General features: G+C 36.9%; 1 protein-coding gene across 2 annotated transcripts; it reads right to left on the reverse strand.

The window, feature by feature from the left end:
* Positions 1–1,018: 1,018 nt before the first annotated feature.
* On the reverse strand, positions 1,019–21,831 carry LOC117295249 (semaphorin-2A-like). 2 transcript variants are annotated; one of them, XM_033777787.1, is made up of 18 exons: positions 21,746–21,831; positions 19,116–19,262; positions 17,662–17,807; positions 17,385–17,444; positions 16,552–16,656; positions 15,475–15,568; positions 14,958–15,113; positions 13,997–14,121; positions 13,290–13,404; positions 12,770–12,830; positions 10,972–11,128; positions 9,878–10,088; positions 8,497–8,585; positions 6,725–6,900; positions 6,006–6,043; positions 4,844–5,158; positions 3,891–3,991; positions 1,019–1,812 (listed from the first exon to the last, which is right to left on the reverse strand). In XM_033777787.1, exons 2-18 carry the CDS (start codon positions 19,249–19,251, stop codon positions 1,699–1,701), a joined length of 2,199 nt encoding a protein of 732 aa, XP_033633678.1. In that variant the 5' UTR covers positions 19,252–19,262; positions 21,746–21,831; the 3' UTR covers positions 1,019–1,698. The 2 variants fall into 2 exon arrangements, with proteins under 2 accessions (XP_033633678.1, XP_033633677.1); XM_033777786.1 differs by having other exon boundaries at positions 14,958–15,119.
* Positions 21,832–22,140: the final 309 nt, after the last annotated feature.

The raw sequence follows: 22,140 nt of genomic DNA on the forward strand, positions 1-22,140 counted from the left end.
TTGTCATGTCGCATAGACATCAGAAAGTGCTGTACAAATGCTGTATAGTTATTCACAAAATACAAGCAAAATTATTAGCAGTATGCAAACATAAACATTAACAATAAAATGACATCAAGTAAAATGACAAGTGACCACTAAAGCCTTTTTCACACTGTAACTCTTATTCCCATGGAATACAGCCCCTGAGAGGGCCAGGAGTTGTTTTACTCCATGGTTACCCTAGTTACCCTACAGTTACCCCAGCACATTTTTACTCTGTCCCAACCTAGGTCCCTATTCAAGGTTCCAGCTGCTATCTTTATCAAGAATACCCTAGGGCTTTTCCGCACGGTTTTCCTTTTACTTCGTCGACTAACAATGTCGGCCATTTATGGGAGTCAAATTTTTGACTCCCATAAATGACCGACCGTGTTAGTTCGCACAGTAACAGGAAAAGCACGCAATTTTGAGGCAAATTTGTGTGGATCATTGTATTCTACTTTTAAAACATCTTTCCAACTATATGCATTTTACAACAAACGGTTACAAACGCTTTTTTATAGACCAACTCGACCGATCCAAGGCAACGTGTTCCTTTAACCCTCATTTTATCTTAAGAACAAGCCGAGTAGTCTTTGTATCTTTCTTTTGAGACTCAATCGTTATGAATCCATAACATCGTGCAAGCATAATTTAACATTTCATAACCGATAGATAGTTCCATAAACAGTTTTTGAGGGGAAGCCTACGGGTTTTCTAACAGCTCCTTTCCTTCAGAAGACCATGGGCGTCTCACAACCAGATTCGTCGCGGATTCAATAATCAAAAAGGATAATGTTGAGACCAAAAAACAAAAAAGAACTCACTCTGTGGTAGTGAAGTTAATAACGATCCTATAAGCTGAAGTAGTAGTCCCAGCCGATTTTCTACCTTCCAACCAGGCAGTAGTTAAAAAGCAGGACAGTTTTTTTTTTTCAGAACTGAAAAATCTCCAGAAAATCCAAAAATCTACTCCGCGGTAGTAGAATATATAGCAAGACAGTTCTCTAAGAAACAAATCTACCTGGCAAGTAGACACACACATGGTGTAACCGCAAACCAAATATACATAACAACATATTCTCTGTTATATAACTTACCCCAAATTCAGTTACAGCGTCTGCAGAAACTTCAAAATAATGCAGCACGCATAGTCTCATTTTCCCGGAAAAGACAACACATCACTCCTATTCTAAATTCCCTTCACTGATGGCTTACTGTTCAGTTAGTATTATTTGAGTTGCTCTTACTTGTTTTTACGTTCATTACATGGTTTTGCCCCTAAATATAATTCTTCTCTAATGACAAAATATGCCTGCTAGGAACCTTAGATCTTCCGATTTGTCCTATCTTGTTGTCTCTCTCACTCACAATTCCTGGGGCCGGGGATCGATCTGTTTTCTAATGCTGGTCCTCTTCTTTGGAATAAACTTCCTCAAAACATTCGCAACATATCTTCTTTGAGTTGTTTAAAGGAAACTCTCAAAACATGGTTGTTCACTCAAGCTTATAGCTCATAAAGTTTTTGTTCTGTTTTCTATTTGGTTCTTGTAGTAGCTTTGTATTTATTATACTTTTCTCTTTCTATTAAATTTCGAATTGGCCATGAGCATCTTGTGTGATGGATACCGGTGCATTATTAATGTTCATATCATTATTATTATTATTATTAACATGTCAGTCCAAAACACCCGACAAGTGAAACGGTGGTTCCGAACTTTGACTATAGATGTTCCCTCCATGGCACTGACGCAGATGCTGTTGCAGATCCTGCATTTTGGATTGGTTGATCTGTGAAAACAAAAAAAGGAACAAAAATATAAAACTTGTGGACAAATGTCGCAGGTTGGCTCAGTGTCTTTCTCCACAGGTCTTTCACTTCTGTTGATCCCTGTTTGAATCCCAAATGAGTGATTGACTTTTTTTCCTTCCCTCCTATTTGGGTTTTCCTCTAACATCTTAAAAGCACTGAACACGTTTGGTAATTGTTAAAGACCAGTCTTCTCACTTGGCGTATCCCAACATAAGCATAAAATAACAAGCCTGTGAAAATTCGAGCTCAATTGGTCATTGAAATTGAGATAAAATGATGAAAAAAACCCCACCCTTGTTGGACGAGTTTAATAATAATAATAAAAATAATGAAAACTTATAAAGCGCACAAATCCACAAAAGTGCTCATGGCGCTAAAATACAAACAATAGCATTATTTAATATACAATAACAACAACAGCAATTAAAATGTAAACCTAAGTTGAGAGAAATCTAGAACATGTGGTATAGAATACAATACAAATGCAATATTTAAGAAAAAATCATCCTAAAAGGTAACAAAAATAACAATAATTAAACCATTGAATCAAATGCCTGTTTGAAGAGATGTGTTTTCAGTTGTTTTTCAAATTGGGTCAACGAAACGGATGATTTTACTAGTGCAGGCAGTTTGTTCCATAGACGAGGGGCAGCATGTGAAAAAGATCGGTCTCCCCATGAATGTTTGGAAATGGGCTCAATAAGGAGGCTAGAATTATAAGACCGGAGTTTTCAAGGAGGATTGTATGAGCTGAGAAGATCATCAATATATGCAGGGGCATTACTGGTGAGCGATTTATACACGAAAAGCAAAAGTTTATACTTAATCCTACTGCTTACTGGTAACCAGTGTAATTCTTTTAAAATCGGCGTTATATGGCAGGACTTTTTAGTTAAGGTAATAACACGAGCAGCATAGTTTTGAATACGTTGAAGACGTTCAATTTGAGTACAAGGAAGGCCATATAGAAGTGAATTGCACATATCAAGTCTAGAAACTACAACAGAGTGGACTATCTGCTCAGTTGCATTTTGTGTCAAATATTTCCTGACTTTGCCTATATTACGGATATGAAATGTTGTAGAGCGTGAAATACTAGAAATATGTGAACTAAGTGTCATGGAAGAGTCGAATATAACACCAAGATTGCGAGCTTTTGCAACAGTTTGTGTGCTTTCAGATAGGAATAAAGACTACTGGCTAGAAGTCTTTTATTATTTTAGTGAGAAATTACCGCTTTCTCAAAATCTATGCTACCTCAGAGGGAGCCGTTGCTCACAATGTTTTGTACTATCAACAGCTCTCCAATTGTCTTTACCAAGTCAGTTTTTAAGTTAATACTTGTTTTGAGTAATTACCAAACGTGTATATACCTTCCCTTTAAACCGAATTTGTGTTCATTATTTCTCTCTTTCCCATACACAGGTAACTTTAGGCCCCGGGTCAAAGCGCTGGTCTATATGTTTTCTGCTAAGCAAATATCTTTTGCTGAGCAAGAGTCAAGTGGGGTACCAGTCGCAACAGTGTCAACTCTATGGTAATTTGGCTGGTAACCTTTTTCTGTGAAGCATTGTATATCTGCGCTTAAAGGCACTGGACACCTTTGGTAATTGTCACTTGGAGTATCTCAACAAATGCACCAAAACAAAAAACTCAATTGGTCATCGAGTTGCGAGTGAATAATGGAAGAAAAAAGACCCATGTGGCACAAGTTGTGATCTTTCAGATGCTTGAATTCGAGACCTTAGCTGAGGTCTCAAGTTCAATTCAAGTATTTTAGTGAGAAATTGCTTCTTTCTCAAAATTTATGTTACTTCCTCCAGCTCGGTCCGTTAACAGCACCAGCCACCAACCCGGTCATTACCACACAGTGAAGACCGGGTCCTCGCACTGTTATTCCCTGATTAGTGTCCAGTGCTTTTAAGCAAGTTTTATACTTACTTGCTTAATGAAGTTGGGCCCAGCATGCAACCCCACTGTTTAAATGGCAAAGCAACAAACATTCTTGCTGGAACAACAACTGGTAAATAAAAAAAATTGTTCTCACACAACTTACCATTTTCGCCCTCCATCTTTTTTGCTTGAACAAGTGTATTAAGACTTGCTGGTCGTACTTTTTCAGTGCTTTTAATTCCGCTGGTGTTAAAATTTGTTTGTCTGAAGAGAATCAAAAAGAAGACATTATTGATCTGAGCCAAAATATAAATACCAACTGTTTATCAATTTTCAAAAGGGAAAATTAATTCATTTTTAGGTGTCATTAAACACATCATACAGCAAACTTTAATAGTGAAAAAAACAAAAACAAAAAATCCAGCCTGTAGTAGCCCTGGTTTTAAATATGTGTTGTCAACACTAACGTATCTTTCTGATGGATTAGCAATCACAACTAGTATAATAGGCAAATAAAGTTACACTCAAACACTCAAATATAAATACACATCTGAATGGAAGAACAAATGAGCATTTTAAACAAGTAGGTTGCAAGTTTTTAGTAGCCCACAGGGCAAGTTGAGAGGTGGTTAGAGGTGGTTTTTACTTGCTCGTAGCAGTTTTTACTAGACAGTGTACGCTGGGCTAGTGCTAAAGGCAGAGGAAACTTTTGGTATTTACGGTACTCAAAATAATTGCCAGCATAAAAACTTACTTGGTAAGCAATTGAGAGCTGTTGATAGTATAAAACACTGTGAGAAACGGCTCCCTCTTAAGTAGCGTAGTTTTCGAGAAAGAAGTAATTTTCCTCTATAGTATTTGAATTTGATTTAGAGTCCTCAGAATTACATTTTGAGGTCCCGAAATCAAGCATCTGAAAGCACACAACTTTATGTGACAAGGGTGTTTTTTCTTTCATGATTATCTCGCAACTTCGACGACCAATTGAGTTCAAATTTTCACAGGTTTGTTATTATGCATATGTTGAGATACACCAAGTGAAAGAGTTCTATAAGGGCGAGTTCTGAATCCTAAGAATAAATACAAGTGTGACAAAGTCTTTTAATCGTTTCATACCAGAGTTATCATACGCCAGGTTGAAGGTTCCTGTTGCAGTTGTCTTTCCATCCCCTGTTGCTAGGAACCAAGTGCATGCACAGCTCTTCTGCTCAGCGGAAGTTCCATTTATACTCAGCAGGAGAAACTCGTACTTTGAGCTGACAGATTTTCTTTTGGTAAAAGGAAGACTTGAGCAGGGAGTGCATAAAATTGTCTCGCCATCAACATTGAGGTTAGTACCCTTCAAGGCACGTGCAACTAAGTTCAGATGGACAGGCTTGTTAGGGAATCTCGTCTGATCTTCAGGCTTCCGAAAGATTGCAATTCTTTCCTCTGAAAAAAGAAGAAGGAAATAGCAACAAGGTTTTAATCAATAGCAAGTAATCCGCATCATCAGTACTTAAGCAGCATGCAGCATCAGAGTCCAGCGTTCTCCGAAAGACAATCAGAACACACTGATCGAAACGTCGAGTTGAAACTAGTCTTGAAGTCAAGACGGTAATTGTTAAGCGCGGTGTGTAGTTACAGCGCAGGGTAGCTACGGGGACGATACACACACCCTCGATCCCAGTATGTGTGTGTGAGCCTCGCACTACCTATGACTGTTGCATGTGTAACATCGCACTGTGACTGTTGCATGAACGGCAGACAAATAGGCAGCGCCTAACGACTTGTCATCAAGTCTATGTTGAAACCAACGGTTCTTTTTAGAACCACCCCCAACTCATTTAGAGATTATCCAACTGGATTATCATTACTTGGTATTACCGCATAACTTACTATAACAAATTATTCATCAATATGAATACAAGATTTTAAAAAAAGGGGGCAGAAAGTATTTCAACCTGAAATACAGTCCTTAGGTGAGAATGTGTCATTCACGAAAGTGAAAATTATAATAAGCATTAAATATAAGAATGAAGACAAAACATGAAGAAAACAAAATAGCTAAAAGCTGCCTGGATACACTAAATGCTGTGGCCCTTGCTTACGCAAGTTAGGCTTGCAACTGCAGTTTGTGAAAAAAAAAAAGGAAAAAAAAAAGGCGTCGGGCATAGCAAAACTTTGTACTGTTTTTTTTCTTCCATTTTTAATCACACACCTGAGAAAACCAAAACAAGGAAAGCAGCTGCATGCCTGAAAAAAAGTAAATAAAAAGAAAAAGAAAGACTCCACTCACTTTTGTTACTGTCTTCGTTTCCTATGCTATCCGGTTCTCTGTTCAGGAGAGGAGTTAAATACAATTTTTTAGTAAACGCCAAAAATAACCATATTATATCAATCCTAATTCTAATGCTTAGGTGAGGTTTGTCGCAGCACCATGTGTAAATTTTGAATTTTGTTGGTTCTGAAAAGAATCAGTGGTTGACAACTCAATGTTTCGTTCAGTATGCTCTGAACACTGAGTTGTAATTTTTTTTTTCAGAACCAACACTATATTCGCAAAAGGGTATAGAACCTGTGGTTGACAACTCAACAATGACAACTCAACAATCAGCGGATACTGATCGAAACATTGAGTTGTCAACCATTGATACTTTTCTGAACCAACACTACTCAAAAGAGATTTACACAGTCCAATCGCAAACCTCACCTTATTAAACTCACAGTTAACTCCCAACGTGAAAAGTTTCAAATCCTAATTCTAATGATGAAAATGATAAACATAGATTATGCTGATAAAGAACCCATCATCCATAACAAATCTAAAAGCACTGTACATAAATATAAAATGGTACAATAAAAAATAAAAGCAACAACTTTATTTCTTAAAATGTCAAACATAAAGTATGAAAACGTTTGCAATAAAGATTTAAGAGAATAGAGAATAGGCTTTGTACACACAGTAAAACATACAGTAACATAAATCAATAACAACTTCTTGCTAATTTTGTTTACCTGTTAGCTGTAGAGTTTATGCATGCCCTGTTGTTCCAATCACAATAGGGGTGCCGACAAGCTTCAGCAGACGTGTAGTCTTGGCAATGTTGGAATGGCACCTTGTACACTCCAACGTCTGTCCCAACGAATACGGCTTGATCTGCGTCGCTCTTCAACATTGTAAGAACAGGCTTCTGCAGGGGAGCACAATAAACATGAGTTGTCAAGTACCGTATAAACAATACCAATTACTCAAAATAAATTTAAGTATAAAAACTTACCGGTACTTAGTAAAAAGTAATGGAGAGCTGTTGATAGTATAAAACATTGTGAGAAACAGCTCCATTTGAAGTAACAAAGTTATTGAGAAGAGGTAATTTCTCGCTCAAATATTAAAAGATTTCAGGCCTCGAAGTCTTTTGTTAGGCATCTGAAAGCGAACAAATTTGTGCAACAAGGGTGTTTTTTCTCTTTTTATTCTCTTGCAACTTCGATGACCAACAAGTTAAAATTTTCACAGATTTGTTATTTTATGCATATGTTAAGATACACCAAGTGAGAATACTGGTCTTTGATAATTACCAAAGATATTAAGTGCCTGTAAATAAATCGATTTATAACACCCCCTCCTTTGATTATATCTGTTGATTGGCCGAGAGCGTGTCACATGGTGTTGTGTATTTTTTACTCTTGTACATGTTCACCGACCAAAGTAAATACTCCACGGACTATTCAACGATAGCCTAGCAACCGATGTACTAGTGCATGGATACCCTGGTACCCAGACTACATTGACTACCATTGATTTAAACGAGCTGCTTGACAACCTCGAACCCGGTGTATGAACAACATATGTGCATTTGAGATACGGTTTAGAGAACGAACGTAACAGTAGTAATCTGGTACCCTCTTATTTTGTCAGAACTCGGTGTTTCAACGTAAGATTTTACAGTTCTTGTTTGACGATTGATTGTGTCCGCGATTTGTTTTACTTACTGAAGATGAATTACGAGATTTTATAGACTCAGCAGATTCAAAGAACACTAAAAGCAGCATACGTCGAAAGAATTTTTCAACAGTATTGTTCTGTACGCAGCACAACGTTTGAGATAGTGGATCACATGAATAAAGGTGTTGTGTGAATTAATTTTTATTAAAGTATACAGATAGAATCAAAGGAAGGGGTGTTATAAAACAAATATTGACTGCTTTGTCTCGTGGCATAGTAAAACTAGTCACTCGAGGTGATCCCCGGAGCAGCCTATCTTCCCTCGGCTTCGCCTCGGGAAGATAGGCTGCTCCGGGGATCGCCGAAGGAAGATAGGCTGCTCCGGGGATCACCTCGAGTGACTAGTTTTACTATGCCACTTGAAGCAGTCAATATTTGTACACTAAAAACCTTGGTAAAAAAAGACAATAAGATTTTATGCATTGATAGATCTATACTATATTTTATGCATAATGATCCTTAGTGGTGCCCGCATCCTGCTGAATTGATGCATCCTGGGGTGCGTTCCACTCGCGCAAACGTATCCCAACTGTTGCGCAAACGTTGTTTATCTTCGGAGCGATTGGTGCGCACTACGTGATGTCAATATGGCGACACTGTACGTAATTTTTTTTCAAAGTTTATTTTTTGCTGTATGTAGTCCTTTCTGTACATCATGACATCAACTAATTAACTTCGTTATTTAAAATCTGCATTATCAACCACAGAAAATACACGGTAATTATGTTTGTGACAACAAAAAACACAGTCAAAGTAAGACCCATAAGACAGGCTTGCATACCTTGACTCCATTTGTGTTTAAACTGATCTCCTCAGCGATTCTTGCTTCAGATCGTCCTCCAAGATGAGCCTTCAACACAGTACCATTTTCTATGATAAAAAAAAAAAAAAAAAAAAACATGGTTGACTTGGGGATAAGCTAAAAAAACACACAAATTTGCTTTAAAACCTTTGCTATCTTTCACTTACATAAACTCTCAAACCTGCAGAAATTTGAGATCGATCGGCCATCTGGGTCAAGAGAAAATAGTGAAAAACTGATTTCACATTTTGCGTGACATCGATTTAAATTTGTTTGAATGAAACACTCACTGAGCAATAAACTCCAAACGGGAAGTTAGTTTTATTTAATTCTCATTAAATGTGACATTTCAGACAGAAACATTTCAAGGAAATTTTTCATTAGTTTTAGGAAATTGTTCACTATCATCATTAGTTTTAGTTTTATCATCATCATTAGTTTTATGTAAATCTGTGATCTAAGACAAGTTTTTTTTCTTACCAATTCTGTAATGTTGCTTCAAGTAACACTTTTGCACGGTTCATACTTCATTCGAATTTTGACGTCATTAACTCACAACGGATAATTTAAAACAGTAGAGATTGTGTTCAACTCCTGCGAAACATTGACAGCGAAAACAGTCCTGTGATGTCAAAATATTCGCTTCGCATTCGCAGGAAGTATAAACCAGGCTTTAGACCCATTGCTAACAAAGACACCCTTGTCATCCCTAATGTTGCCACCAAAGCGTATGGTCAACGTAGTTTTCAGTTTGCTGCACCTCATTTATGGAGCAATCTCCCTCTTCACATAGGCAGTGGACACTATTGGTAATAACTCAAAATAATTATTGGCATAAAACCTTTCTTGGTGACGAGTAATGGGGAGAGGTTGATGGTATAAAACATTGTGAGAAACGGCTCCCTCTGAAGTGCCTAGTTTTTTAGAAAGAAGTAATTTTCCACGAATTTGATTTCGAGACCTCAGATTTAGAACTTGAGGTCTCGAAATCAACCATCTAAACGAACAAAACTTCGTGTGACAAGGGTTATTTTTCTTTCATCATTATCTCGCAACTTCGATGACCGATTTATCTCAAACTTTCACAGGTTAGTTATTTTATGGATAGGTTGAGATACACCAACTGTGAAGGCTAGTATTTGATAATTACCAATAGTGTCCACTGCCTTTAAACAAGCCACCACTATCTCAAATTTCAAGACTCTTCTCAAAACATTTCTGTTCAATTCATCATATACATAATTATTTTTTTGTTTCCTCTGAGCGCTTAGAGACTTTCTTTTGGAGGTGTTAGGCGCTATAGAAGTGCAGTTGTTACTATTATTATTATTAATGTTGAAGAGCAGTGGTAGCAACTTACCTGTACCAATGAAGAAAACATCAACCGAGTTAACGTCCTCATCCACAACGATTTGAGTGAAACGCTCTCCTGAGGCAATCAGCAGAGGATTAGAATCTTCTGTTCCCTTGGTCTTATAGTGGAGTTTACTCTTCATTGTCTTGTCCAACAGTTGGCCAAACAATAAGATGTCCAGATATAATTTGTTTGAAAAACTGGTTTGAGCAGGACACTGCAGGAAAAAACACATCAACAAAAATTCTTGTAATTTGCTCAAATTTTCTCAACATTTCTGAAATGTCACATAGAAATGTCCAACAGTTGGCAAAGCAATAAGATCTCCAGATATAAATTGTTTGAAAAACTGGTTTGAGCAGGACACTGCAGGAAAAAACACAACAACAAAAATTCTTGTAATTTGCTCAAATTTTCTCAACATTTCTGAAATGTTCAACACTTGGCCAAACAATAAGATTTCCAGATACAAATGATTAATTTGGGTTTTTAACCCATACACCGATGTGTGTTAGCACTTTCCTAAGTCCTGTGAAAAAAATATCACAGGCATGTTACTCGGGTGGGATTCGACCCACGACCCTTGCAGTTCTAGAGCAGTGTCTTACCAACTAGACTACCGAGGTTGCCCGCTAGCTAGAGGCAGTTCGAATCATATATTATGGCAGCGGGTACGCAATGGCAAGAGATGTTATAGAGGGGACGATTCGGCAGTGCTGTGAATTTTTAATAGGTGGGGCTTTTCCTGGCTGGACCAAATTTGTAACCTTTTTCTTACTTTTTGTTGTATATTTTGCTTGTTGTAAAGATTTTGTGTTGTTGTCGTATGTCCGTATTATTTATTTAAACTTTGCAGTTTTTCTTTTTTTAATATTGCTCTTTATCAATATGTTTTTATAAAAACTTTTTATATTAATACAATTTTAAAATTTTAATGTAATTGTAGTTGCTGGGAACCTCTGAATAAAAAAACAGTTTGACTGAGAGGTTTCCCTAGGGTAAATAATAAATAATAAATAACAAATAAATAAATAAGTTTTTCAATAACTATTTTTGTGAGTGTACCAATAAATCAAATTACAATTTTCTGAAAAACTTACCGTTTTTCGATTCTGTATTTCACTTTCTCGTTTCCGAACTGTCAACCATAAATTTTGAACATCTCCATGGACCTGTGCCTTAAAGGGATTATTTTCAAACGAGAATTCCATTTCATCCAAGCGATAAGCGCACAATGCAGAGCTAGCAACTCCTGAACTGTGAACAAAAGTACATTTCAATTCAATTAAAGCCATATACACTTTCGGATAAGATAAAAAAGTTCACAGATTTACAAATAACTTACAGGGTTTACAGAAGGTAATGGTGAAAGACTTCTCTTGAAATATTATTCCATGAAATGCTTCACTTTTTGAGAAAACATTAAAACAATTATCAATTCTTGATAGCGAGAATTACAGATTTATTTTAAACACATGTGATGACACGGCGAAACGTGCAGAAACAAGGGTGGGGTTTCCCGTTATTTTCTCCTGACTCCGATGACCGATTGAGCCTAAATTTTCACAGGTTTGTTATTTTGTATATAAGTTGTGATACACGAAGTGTGGGCCTTTGGACAATACTGTTTACCGAAAGTGTCCAATGGCTTTAAAAAAACTTTATTTATCCTTAAATCCCAGCCAAAATGCTTGGGCCACCCATTCCTAACGTTACATAAAACCATTCCCTGTACACTTTCCACTGACAATAAACATTCATAGGCAATTACAAAAGATTGGCTAGCTCCATAAAAAAAGTTTTAAAAATCCCAACTAGGGCAAAACCACTATAAAAAGAGGTATACAAATTGCATATACATATTTACACAAAACACCATAAACAAAATTATGTTTGTGAATGAAAGAAAACACGAAAATGGAATGAATCAACAAGATTATAATTGCACTGAAAACATTGGATGGAAACGCTGAAGCAGAGCATCAACCATTCAGAAGTTTGGTTGCCACTGGAATAAAAGAGAGCTTCCGTCAATGGGTTACCAACAGGTGAAAACGCCCTCATTTTATTGAACATCCTAAGATCTGGGTCCCAGTTTCAGACGTTTATTCATCAGAAAAGGCACTGGACACCTTTGGTAATAGACCTTTCCATTAGGCTCTGCCCACAGCGCACGTGTGAGCAAGAACACGTGAGACTCTCCAATGCCATTCTGCACAACTCTGCCGCACATGCCCAGCATACGCGCACGCATGTTGGACCTTGTTTTGTCAGACTTTTGGTTGCGCAATGGGTTGTGATTGGTCAATACACTTGTCATAAAGCCCAATATCCTCACTTGGTGTGAACTGTCTTACAGGGTGAGCAATGTGGGGGTGCACAACGAAAAGTTGAGTGGGGTTTCGTTCTAAAATTACTCCTGGCTAGCATTCACTAAAAAACATATTTGGATGACATGGAATGGTCGGTTAAAGGCAGTGGACATTGGTAATTACTCAAAATAATTATTAGCATAAAACCTTTCTTGGTGACGAGTAATGGGGAGAGGTTGATGGTAACAAACATTGTGAGAAACGGCTCCTTCTGAAGTAAAGTAGTTTTCGAGAAAGAAGTAATTTTCCATGAATTTGATTTCCAGACCTCAGATTTGGAATTTGAGGTCTCGAAATCAAGCATCTGAAAGCACACAACTTCGTGTGACAAGGGTGTTTTTTTCTTTCATTAATATCTCGCAACTTCGACGACCGATTGAGCTCAAATTTTCACAGGTTTGTTATTTTATGCATATGTTGAGATACACCAACTGTGGAGGCTAGTCTTTGACAATTACCAAAGGTGTCCAGTGTCTTCAAGAGGAGGGGAGAAAAAGAAATTCAAATTTAATTTTCTTCAACTTACGGTCCAGTGGCGAAAACAGCAAACACTACATTTTCATCTTTTGTAGACTGGTAGATGTCCTCTATGATTTAAAGAAAACATGATCCGTTAGCAAAAACTGATTAGTATTGATTTAGAGTAGAAAAATTTGATCATACATTTTAAGATGACCAGTTCATGGTATTTCAAATTATAAATTTTCTGGTATTATGTCAAGGATGTTACATGGAATGTTTGCCTGTGATTCAATTAATCGATAAATTTATAAGGCGCTAATCCAACAATCGTTGCTTATAGCGCCATACAGTAGGCTTTTGAAAAAAAGGTGAGATTTAAGCAAAGTTTTGAACTTTGCTAATGAAGAACATTGCCTGATGTTCTGAGGAAGATGACTCCACATCCTTGGTTCTGCGATAGAAATTGCACGATCCCCCAACTGTGTTGAGTTCTTTGAATGTGAAAAATTGAAGTTTGGGAACAGGAACGCAGATTTCTGATAGGTTTTGAGGCACTTGATTGAGGTATTGATTGCGTGACTTACGTATTTGATTGTAATGGTATGGGTGATCGCCCGCTATTGAGCACTCTAAGCGTGCTTTCATGAAGGTGACAAAATTGTTTTCAAATGACATGTAGGCATCTCCTCCTCCTTCACTCTGAAAGAAAAATTAAACATCATTGTATGAACGTCAATACCTCAATAACTCCAAGTAAAAGGCACTTAATCAATCAGTAAATCAGTTTATTTCCACAGTTTCAAAATCACAATCAGTATCAAATCATAGGCAATGTAAGTTGGAAATTAAGAAATAATTAGTTGTTTGATAAGACTAATTGACATTCGTGACTTAGATGTTTACAGTTCTAACCTCGTTCCCTAGGGCGATTGATCTTGCCGCGCCATTTTTACCCAGCATGCATTGCTCGCTCGTAACCCCTGGAATATCGTAACGCGCAAAACAGGCATCAAGTCTTATGGTACTCTCATTCGATCTTGGATCATGCAATTTAAAATGGATTAGGGTGCCTGTGTGAATACTTGGCTTATTTATATCAATGGAATATACTTGCCTTTTGACAAGGGCTTGCACGAGTTTAAAAAAAATTCTTCTCGTAATTGATAGGTGAACCTCTTGGCTGCATATAATTGCATAGGCAAATTACAAAGCTTGACCCAGCTCAAAGGCAAACACCACCCCCACACAATATTTAACGGAGTAAAACAAAACTGCCAAATGCCTATCTTACCTTACAAATTCTAGCCACTCGCGAGTACAAAATTTTACCAGCGTTGATGTGCTCTGCAGAAAACTCACGATAGAAGAAGTAAATGTTGTCATTGTATTCTATCGGATCGCCAACAAATTGAGGACCTGCACACAAAAGACAAACAAGAAATATTGCATTTTTAAGTCTGTTTTTTATTTGTTATGAATTAGCACCAAACTTAAAAGGCCAGACAGCCACTTCAAGTTGAGGGGCCAGACTAATATGATTTGGGCCATCGACCAAAATCACCGGTAACCTAGTGCACGTTGCCACCTACTCCTGGGGCTAAAACAGTTTACCCCTCCATAGACTGTAAGGATGTAGACATGGGTATGATCCACTAGCAGCCTGGATGGTAGAGCAGAAAGCACTACCTCCCAAGATGGCTCAGAGGTTTCTTCCCAGTAGTCTTTGGAAAACACTTACACCAAAATGTGTCCCACATCTGCACTCAATTTGGTAAGGGGTGCCCTTCACAAATACATGTGTCTTGGTGCGTGATGAAACCGCAAGTTGTAGTCGACCAATCATGATGGTTATGAGCTTTCAAAATGAAGCTAATCTATTGTTTAGAATTCAAAATCAATAATATGCCATTCGCGTGGTATTTTAACAACGTTTGGCACAATGACGTGCTTGATGATCACAAGCTACTACCTAAATTTGAATTCCTCAGACTATCAAACAGTTGCTATGTCACATGCTTAGGGCCAAGCTTTTTTCTTATAGATACGTAAGAGACGGTGAGCACCCATACACAATTCTGAATGGATGTGTATGGCACGATGGTACCAGGGTCTGCTCATCTGGGGGTTGCTCTAGTCTGAGGAATTCAAATGTAAACGGTAAATTGTGACTAAGTAAGTCATTGTACCAGACATAATTCAAATGTAACCCGCAATTGGTCTTCAATTGTAAACAGGTTTATGTGAAAACTTACCGTTGAGCACGTAATCTTGATGTTTTTTAGTCGTTAATACATTATCTATCTTCGCCTCTGTTGGTGTCACCTCCAGATTTGCTTTGACGATTCCAAGCTGCGCCATTTTTCCCGATAAACTGTTTTCTAGATTCGTCCCGGCGAATATTTGATAACCTGAAACTGTCAAGAAGCGAAAGTAAGTCTGGTTAGTTTTTTTTACTTTGAATAAATTATAGTAATTTACTTTGAATAAATTATAGTAACTATATAGAAATACTATTTTCTCAATGTTGACAGTGTTTTAAGTGAAAATACATTTCTCTGGAGGATTGGAACTGATATGGAGTTTATTAATAGTGAGCTTTCAGAGTAAAACTAGTTTTGTTGATGTTGAGAATTACTAGTTGTGGGGTTGATTTCACAAAGAGTTAGGAATAGTCTTAACTTAGGACTAATCCTCGGAGACATTAAAAACTTATCGTTAGTTCTAAGTTCGGATGAGTAACCTGTTTCAATCCTTTTACCGCATTTTTACCTGAGTCGTTTAACAGTAACCAACTTGAGTTTTGATGGGCCACTGAAGGGGCTACAAAGGATCGCTTCTGCGGAGATCCAATCGTTTTTGAAAGCTACAAAACACAGAAGGGACAAAAGAAGTAGAATTAAACAACTGAACAAAATATCATCAAACAAGTCATGAAATGTCAAGAATGCTTTATGCTGAAAAAATGTAACGCTAAAATAACATTGTTTTCGCTAGGCATTCAAGTTAAAATTAATTAGCAGTTACATTTTTGTTCAACATATTCTGCTTCCTTTAAATTTCTAGTTTATGAATTTTTATCTCCAATTCTTTGTAAAGTTGTTCCTGTTTTAGCTGGAAACCATTGTTTTTTTTAAAGGTTTTTTTTAAGGAAGATTGATTGTGAAATATGTTTTAATAGTTGTTGTCCCGAGGACCTCCACTGAAAGCAGTGCTGGGTGCTGATCAGAGTTTACTCTCATACAAAGACACTGCATACCTTTGGTAATTGTCAAAGACCAGTCTTCTCACTTAGTGTATCTCAAAATATACGCACAAAATAACAAACCTGTGAAAATTTGAACTCAATTGGTCTTCAAAGTTGCGAAGTAATTATGGAAGAAAAAACACCCTTGTCACACAAAGTTGTGTGCTTTCAAACGCTTGATTTCGAGACCTCAAAATCGAATTCTGAGGTCTTGAAATCAAATTCAAATATTTTAGTGGAAAATTATTTTTCTTGAAAACTATGTTACTTCAGGCGCCATTTCTCACAATGATTTATACTATCAACAGCTCTCCATTGATTGCTAACAATTGAGTTTTCTTGCTAACAATTATTCTGAGCAATTACCAATAGTATCCAATGCCTTTAAGATGACATAAACAAATAAAGGCTTTAGTACCAGATGTTTAGTTTGCATTGTGGATAAAATCAACGTGGTTAAAACGTTACTTTTTATGAGATTCGGGTGTTGTTAACTGGCTCACTAAAAATGTTTTATCTTCAAGCTCTGCATTTTCGTGGATTTTCCTGATAAATTTGAGCCCTGAATTATATGAAGAAAAAAAAACAGGGGTCGTACTTACATTTTGGGAAGATCTTTGTTGGCAGTAAGGTCTGAATGAATTTGTACCACACTCTAAGAGAACATCATCGGAAACTGGCTGGATGACACGAATGAAGTTATTGCACTACGAAGAGAAACATATATTTTAAAAAAGTTATTAATTAGACTGTGCCTACGCATAAATAACTTCCAACCATTGTTTCTGGCAGTGGTTGCTGAATGCACCACAGCACCTTCTCAACCCTAAACTTTTCATAATTCAAAAACTTCAACCAGCTGTCTTAAAGGCACTGGACACTATTGGTAATTGTCAAAGACCAGTCTTCTCACTAGGTATCTCAACATATGCACAAAATGAAAAACCTGTGAAAATTTGAACTCCATTGGTGGTCGAAGTTGCGAGATGGAAGAAAAAAACAACCTCATCACACAACCTTGTTGTGTGCTTTCAGATGCTTGAATTCAAGACCTCAAAATAAAATTCTAAGGTCTCAAAATCAAATTCAAATATTTTAGTGAGGAATAACTTCTTCCCGAAAACAATGTTACTTTGACGGGAGCCGTTTCTGACAATGTTTTATACTATCAACAGCTCTCCGTTGCGCGTTACCAAGTAAGTTTTTATGCTAACAATTATTTTGAGCAACTACCAATAGTGTCCAGTGCCTTTAAAATTGTTAAGTTTCTTCAAGCGCCATGAGTACCATATTGCTGGATACCTAGCTTAGCTATATAAGACTATTATATTATCATTATTATCACACCAAATTTAGAAAAAAATTCCTGTTGTGCATACAACAAGTTTACACTCTGAAAATGGTAGTTTATTATTTGTATATATTAATTACTTACATATTTCTCATCGCAAGACCATCCAAGCTCTGGTTGTTTCGGAATCGAGACAGAGTCAAGCTGGGTGAAAAAAGACAAAAAAAAGTTAATTCATCAAGTTGATAATAAATGTGGTAGTAGAATACATAGCAAGACAAGTTCTCAAAAGAACATTATACCTAGCAAGTAAATAACTATACACATGGTGTTATTTCTTAATAAAACACTGGTATAACATGCAAGAATAAGCTGGCAGTTGGTATTTCTCTGAACAATTTGCCATAAAAAAAAGAATTACCGTTTGCAGGTCTTGGGTTCTTGCTGAAAACAACGATGTATTTCCTCCAACAAATAGTTTATTATCCAGTAACGTCAGTGTCCGGTAGAACTTGCCGTCATTTTCTGATCCCTCGGGACCAAATGTTATGGCAGCACCATTGATCTCTGATGGCAAATAAATAAATGGTAAATTGAAAATTACAACTAAGTTAAAGCCAGTGGACACTATTGGTAATTGTCAAAGACTAGCCTTCACACGTACAGTTGGTATATCTCAACATGTGCAAAACATAACAAACCCGGGAAAATTTGAGCTCAATCGGTCATCGAACTTGCGAGATATTAATGAAAGAAAAAACACCCTTGTCACACAAAGTTCTGTGCGTTTAGATGGTTGATTTCGAGACCTCAAGTTCTAAACTTGAGGTCTTGAAATCAAATTCGTGGAAAATTACTTCTTTCTCGAAAAAATATGGCACTTCAGAGGGAGCGTTTTCTCACAATGTTTTATACCATCAACCTCTCCCCATTACTCGTCACCAAGAAAGGTTTTATGCTAATAATTATTTTGAGTAATTACCAATAGTGTCCACTGCCTTTAAGGAGAAAGTACATTGTAGTCACGAATCTACACTTTGGAGTCTATTCTCTGACTGAAACTATTTCCCCCTTCGGTTATGTAACACAGTTTCAATGAATTGGATTTCTCACAACACTAGTAAGTGTATTTAATTTTCGTATACGTTGTAAAACGATGGTTGGTCACATAGTTGAACTATTTACTTTAGTTTGTAATGGATCTACACTCAACTGTAGATTATGTTACGAATCCACACTTAAGTGTAGATTCATAACGAAAGTGTAGATTCGTAAAAATAATCTACACTTTCAGCAATAGAGTGACGTCACAAAAATAGTTTGATGAACGAAAAGAAACATGAGACTCGACCTTAGTTTTGCTCAAGGACACAAGTTTCAAGAACGAAACTTGAATACACACTCTGCTGATCAGAAACACTAGAGTTTGAGCGCAGTGTGCTTAACCACAGCTCGGCCATGTTATGGTACACCGCAATAAGCCATTTGCGTATTAGATTTGAATAATGTCTGGTACAATGACCTGCTTAATCAAAAGTAACCGCTTACATTTGAATCCCTCATACTATAGAGACAGTTGCCATGTCAAATGGTTCAGGGCAAGCTTGTGCAAAGCAACCTCTAGATGAGTAAACTCTATTACAATTGTGTCGTACACATTCATTCAGAATTGTGTATGGGTGTTCGCCGTCTCTTACGTAACTACGCAAAAGCTTGTCCCGAATCATGTGACATACATGTAGCAACTGTCTCGATAGTCTGAGGAATTCAAATTTAAGTATCAATGTGTGATCAAGCATGTCATTGTACCAGACAATATTCAAATCTAACACGCAAATGGATTATTGATGTGAAATTCTTAAGGGTAAAACTTACGGCTGATGTTGAAGCTAGATGGATATGGTGGCGAGACTCTTCTGACAGATTTCTCAAACTGAGACTGACAAACATACATCATGTTAAATACTAGAATGCATAGTAGTCGTAGCGATGGGTGACGTAACACTGACATTTTGTTGATTACTGCCAATAAAAAGAGAAAGAAAATAAATAGTTATTTATAAAATGCAGGTGATTTAAAGATGTTGGGATAAGACATTCTTTTCAATCATTTCCTACTAAAAATACTAAATACATTCAACTTGTTTCATCAAAATGATATCACACAAACTTCAACAAAAACTCAATCAGTAACGGGCAAATCTTGCGACTGTGACAAAAGAAACATCTATATAAGTTTATCAGCCCCCAAAATAATTATAATTGTTTTGAGATTTTTATCAAGTTTTCTGAATACAATCATGAGAAAATAGAATTAGCCGTTGCAAACAACTTATCAACCAAATGGACTGATGGTATTAATGCAAAAATATAGTTAATGGCCTGGCGTTCCGACCCTAGCAGAGTCTTTCTCGAAGGCTAAACGAGAAAGACTCTGCTACCCAGGTCAAAATTTCAGTTGAACCTAGTTAAACTGGGTTTAACTGGAATTAGTTGAAACCAGTTGATAAACTAGTTAAACACAGTTAAACCAGTTGGTTTAATATGGAAAATGGACAGAGACCAACTGGTTTATAATTTCAACCTAGTTGAACACAGTTAAACCTAGTCCAAACCAGTTGGTTAATATGGAAAATGGACGAGTTTGGTCACTTTCCAGTTGAACCAGTTGACCCCAGTTAACTGGAATTTTGACCTGGGTAGAGTCAAAACGTCAGGCCATTAACTATTTTTTTAATACAATCATGCAAGTTTTACATGAAAACAAATTACCAAGCACCATTTCCATTGAATCTGAGGACTCAAAACAGTATCACAAGTTAATATTCACAAGTTAGAAGTTGATGTACATGTTGACCTACAATGTATACGTGCAGTTCACAGGACGTATAAAAATACAAACTTCCGATGCACTTACTTTTTATAAGTGAAAGGAAAGTTTCCTAGAAATTTAAAATTCTAAAAAAAAATCTCTGAAAATCCGTGTTTAGACACACGCTGAAACCACAAACTTCCCTCTTATGATGGTTATCATAGACATGATCATGAGAGGGAAGTTTGTGGAGACACTATGTGTTACAATGTACATGTAAATCTAGTCTGAATACGTGGCTCTCTAAACGAGTGGCTCTAAAAAGAACTGTACATGTACATGACAGGGTTGCCCTTTAATTTTTCAGTGACTGACCAGGGGGACCAGTCAGCATGGCTTCAATATAGTCCATCACCTTTGCATTAGTCTATCATACATGTATACAGGGCGAGTAAAAATGAAGTTGATTGAGATTTACGATTTAAAAACAAAACAACAACTGACACTCAAAACCCAAGTGAAGCACATATTAAACAAGCATTCTTTCAACAACAAAAAGAATGAAACAAATTGTTAATTTCTAAGAGAAGTTTGCCCGAAAGCACTCATGTTTGTAGCTGTCCGTGGAATGTTGATGCAATTGACTGACTCTTTAGAAACATCTGAGTAAGTAGCAAAGGTTATAAAAAGTCATTCCACGGACAGCTTGCAAAAAGAGTATCGTTATTAAAATAGACATAACTCCTCTAAGGAATGATCAATTTTTTTCATTCTTCTTTTTACCTAATAAGCAGCAGTGAGTGCTTGTTAAATATAGGCTTTACTGAACTTTTGAGTGTCATTTGTTTGTCTTGAAACCAATTTTAAAGCAATCGCACAACATCGGTTAACAGTATTGTCCAAAGTCCCACACTTCGTGTATCACAACTAAGTATAAAATAACAAACCTGTGAAAGTTTAGGCTCAATTAGGAGAAAATAACGGGAAGACCCACCCTAGTTTCGGCACGTTTCGCCGTGTCATGAATAAATCCGATATTCTCGATATCGAGAATTGATAATTGTTTTAATGTTTCTCAAAAAGTAAAGAATTTCATGGAATAATATTTCAAGAGAAGTCCTTCACCATTACCTTCTGTAAACCCTGTAAATGACTTGTAAATCTGTGAACCGAAAGTGTCCAATGGCTTTAAGGGAAAATGCTACTTGTAAGTAACTAGACATTCCAAACAGTATGTTCTATTTGTCATTAGGCATGCACGCCCATGTCACACAACGCAATTTCACAGGGAACCAGTTCCAGGCGGTCTCCAAGAAGAAATACCGTTCACATTTGAATGTTCACCTATTTTTCTTAGGGATCGTAAGACAGTGTTTTACAATTACTCATGTTCTACGAAAGTTGTCATATATATGTAGTATGCCCTGCAGCTGGTTGCCTCCAAGTTGCCTGTAAAAGTTGCCTAGTATGACAAGGCTCTTAGATCTCCAACAATGAACAGAGCACTGTTTGAAATGTTGAAGCATCTGGTTCCTCTCAGACATACACTCGGTCACTTATTGAGATTTTCGCACACAGGCACATTCATCGTGTAAACCCTTCCAATCATTCTTAAATAGACATTTAATGTACTATAGAATGAGTGTGACCTTGAGGAATGCAATAAAACTAAAATAAACAAGTCACCACTTACCAATGAATAATGTTGGATCGTATTACAACTTGGACGGCAGAACTGGTTACATGTATGATCCCAAAATTCAGCACAGGAAACGTTTCAGTTCAGTTTAACAACGGAAGGAAAGCTTTGGCTGATTTTAAAGGTATCCTTGCTTTTATATAGTGTTCACACTGGTAGTGAATCACCCGGACGTTGAGTCCAAGTAGCAAACCACTCACAGGATAACTCCAGGGTGACTTGTGTTACGGGCAGTGTGACCACAGGGTGATTCGTGTTACGTGTGTTACTAGCAATGAGACCACAGGTATCAGAAATAGGATTTTTCCCGAATAATTGACAGAAACTGATATTGAGATAAACGTGTTAATTGAACACATTTTAAAGTCGCATAATTTAGGGAAACCATA

This window comes from Asterias rubens, chromosome 10 (assembly GCF_902459465.1).
Source record: "Asterias rubens chromosome 10, eAstRub1.3, whole genome shotgun sequence".
In the NCBI taxonomy this organism is placed as follows: Eukaryota; Metazoa; Echinodermata; class Asteroidea; order Forcipulatida; family Asteriidae; genus Asterias; species Asterias rubens.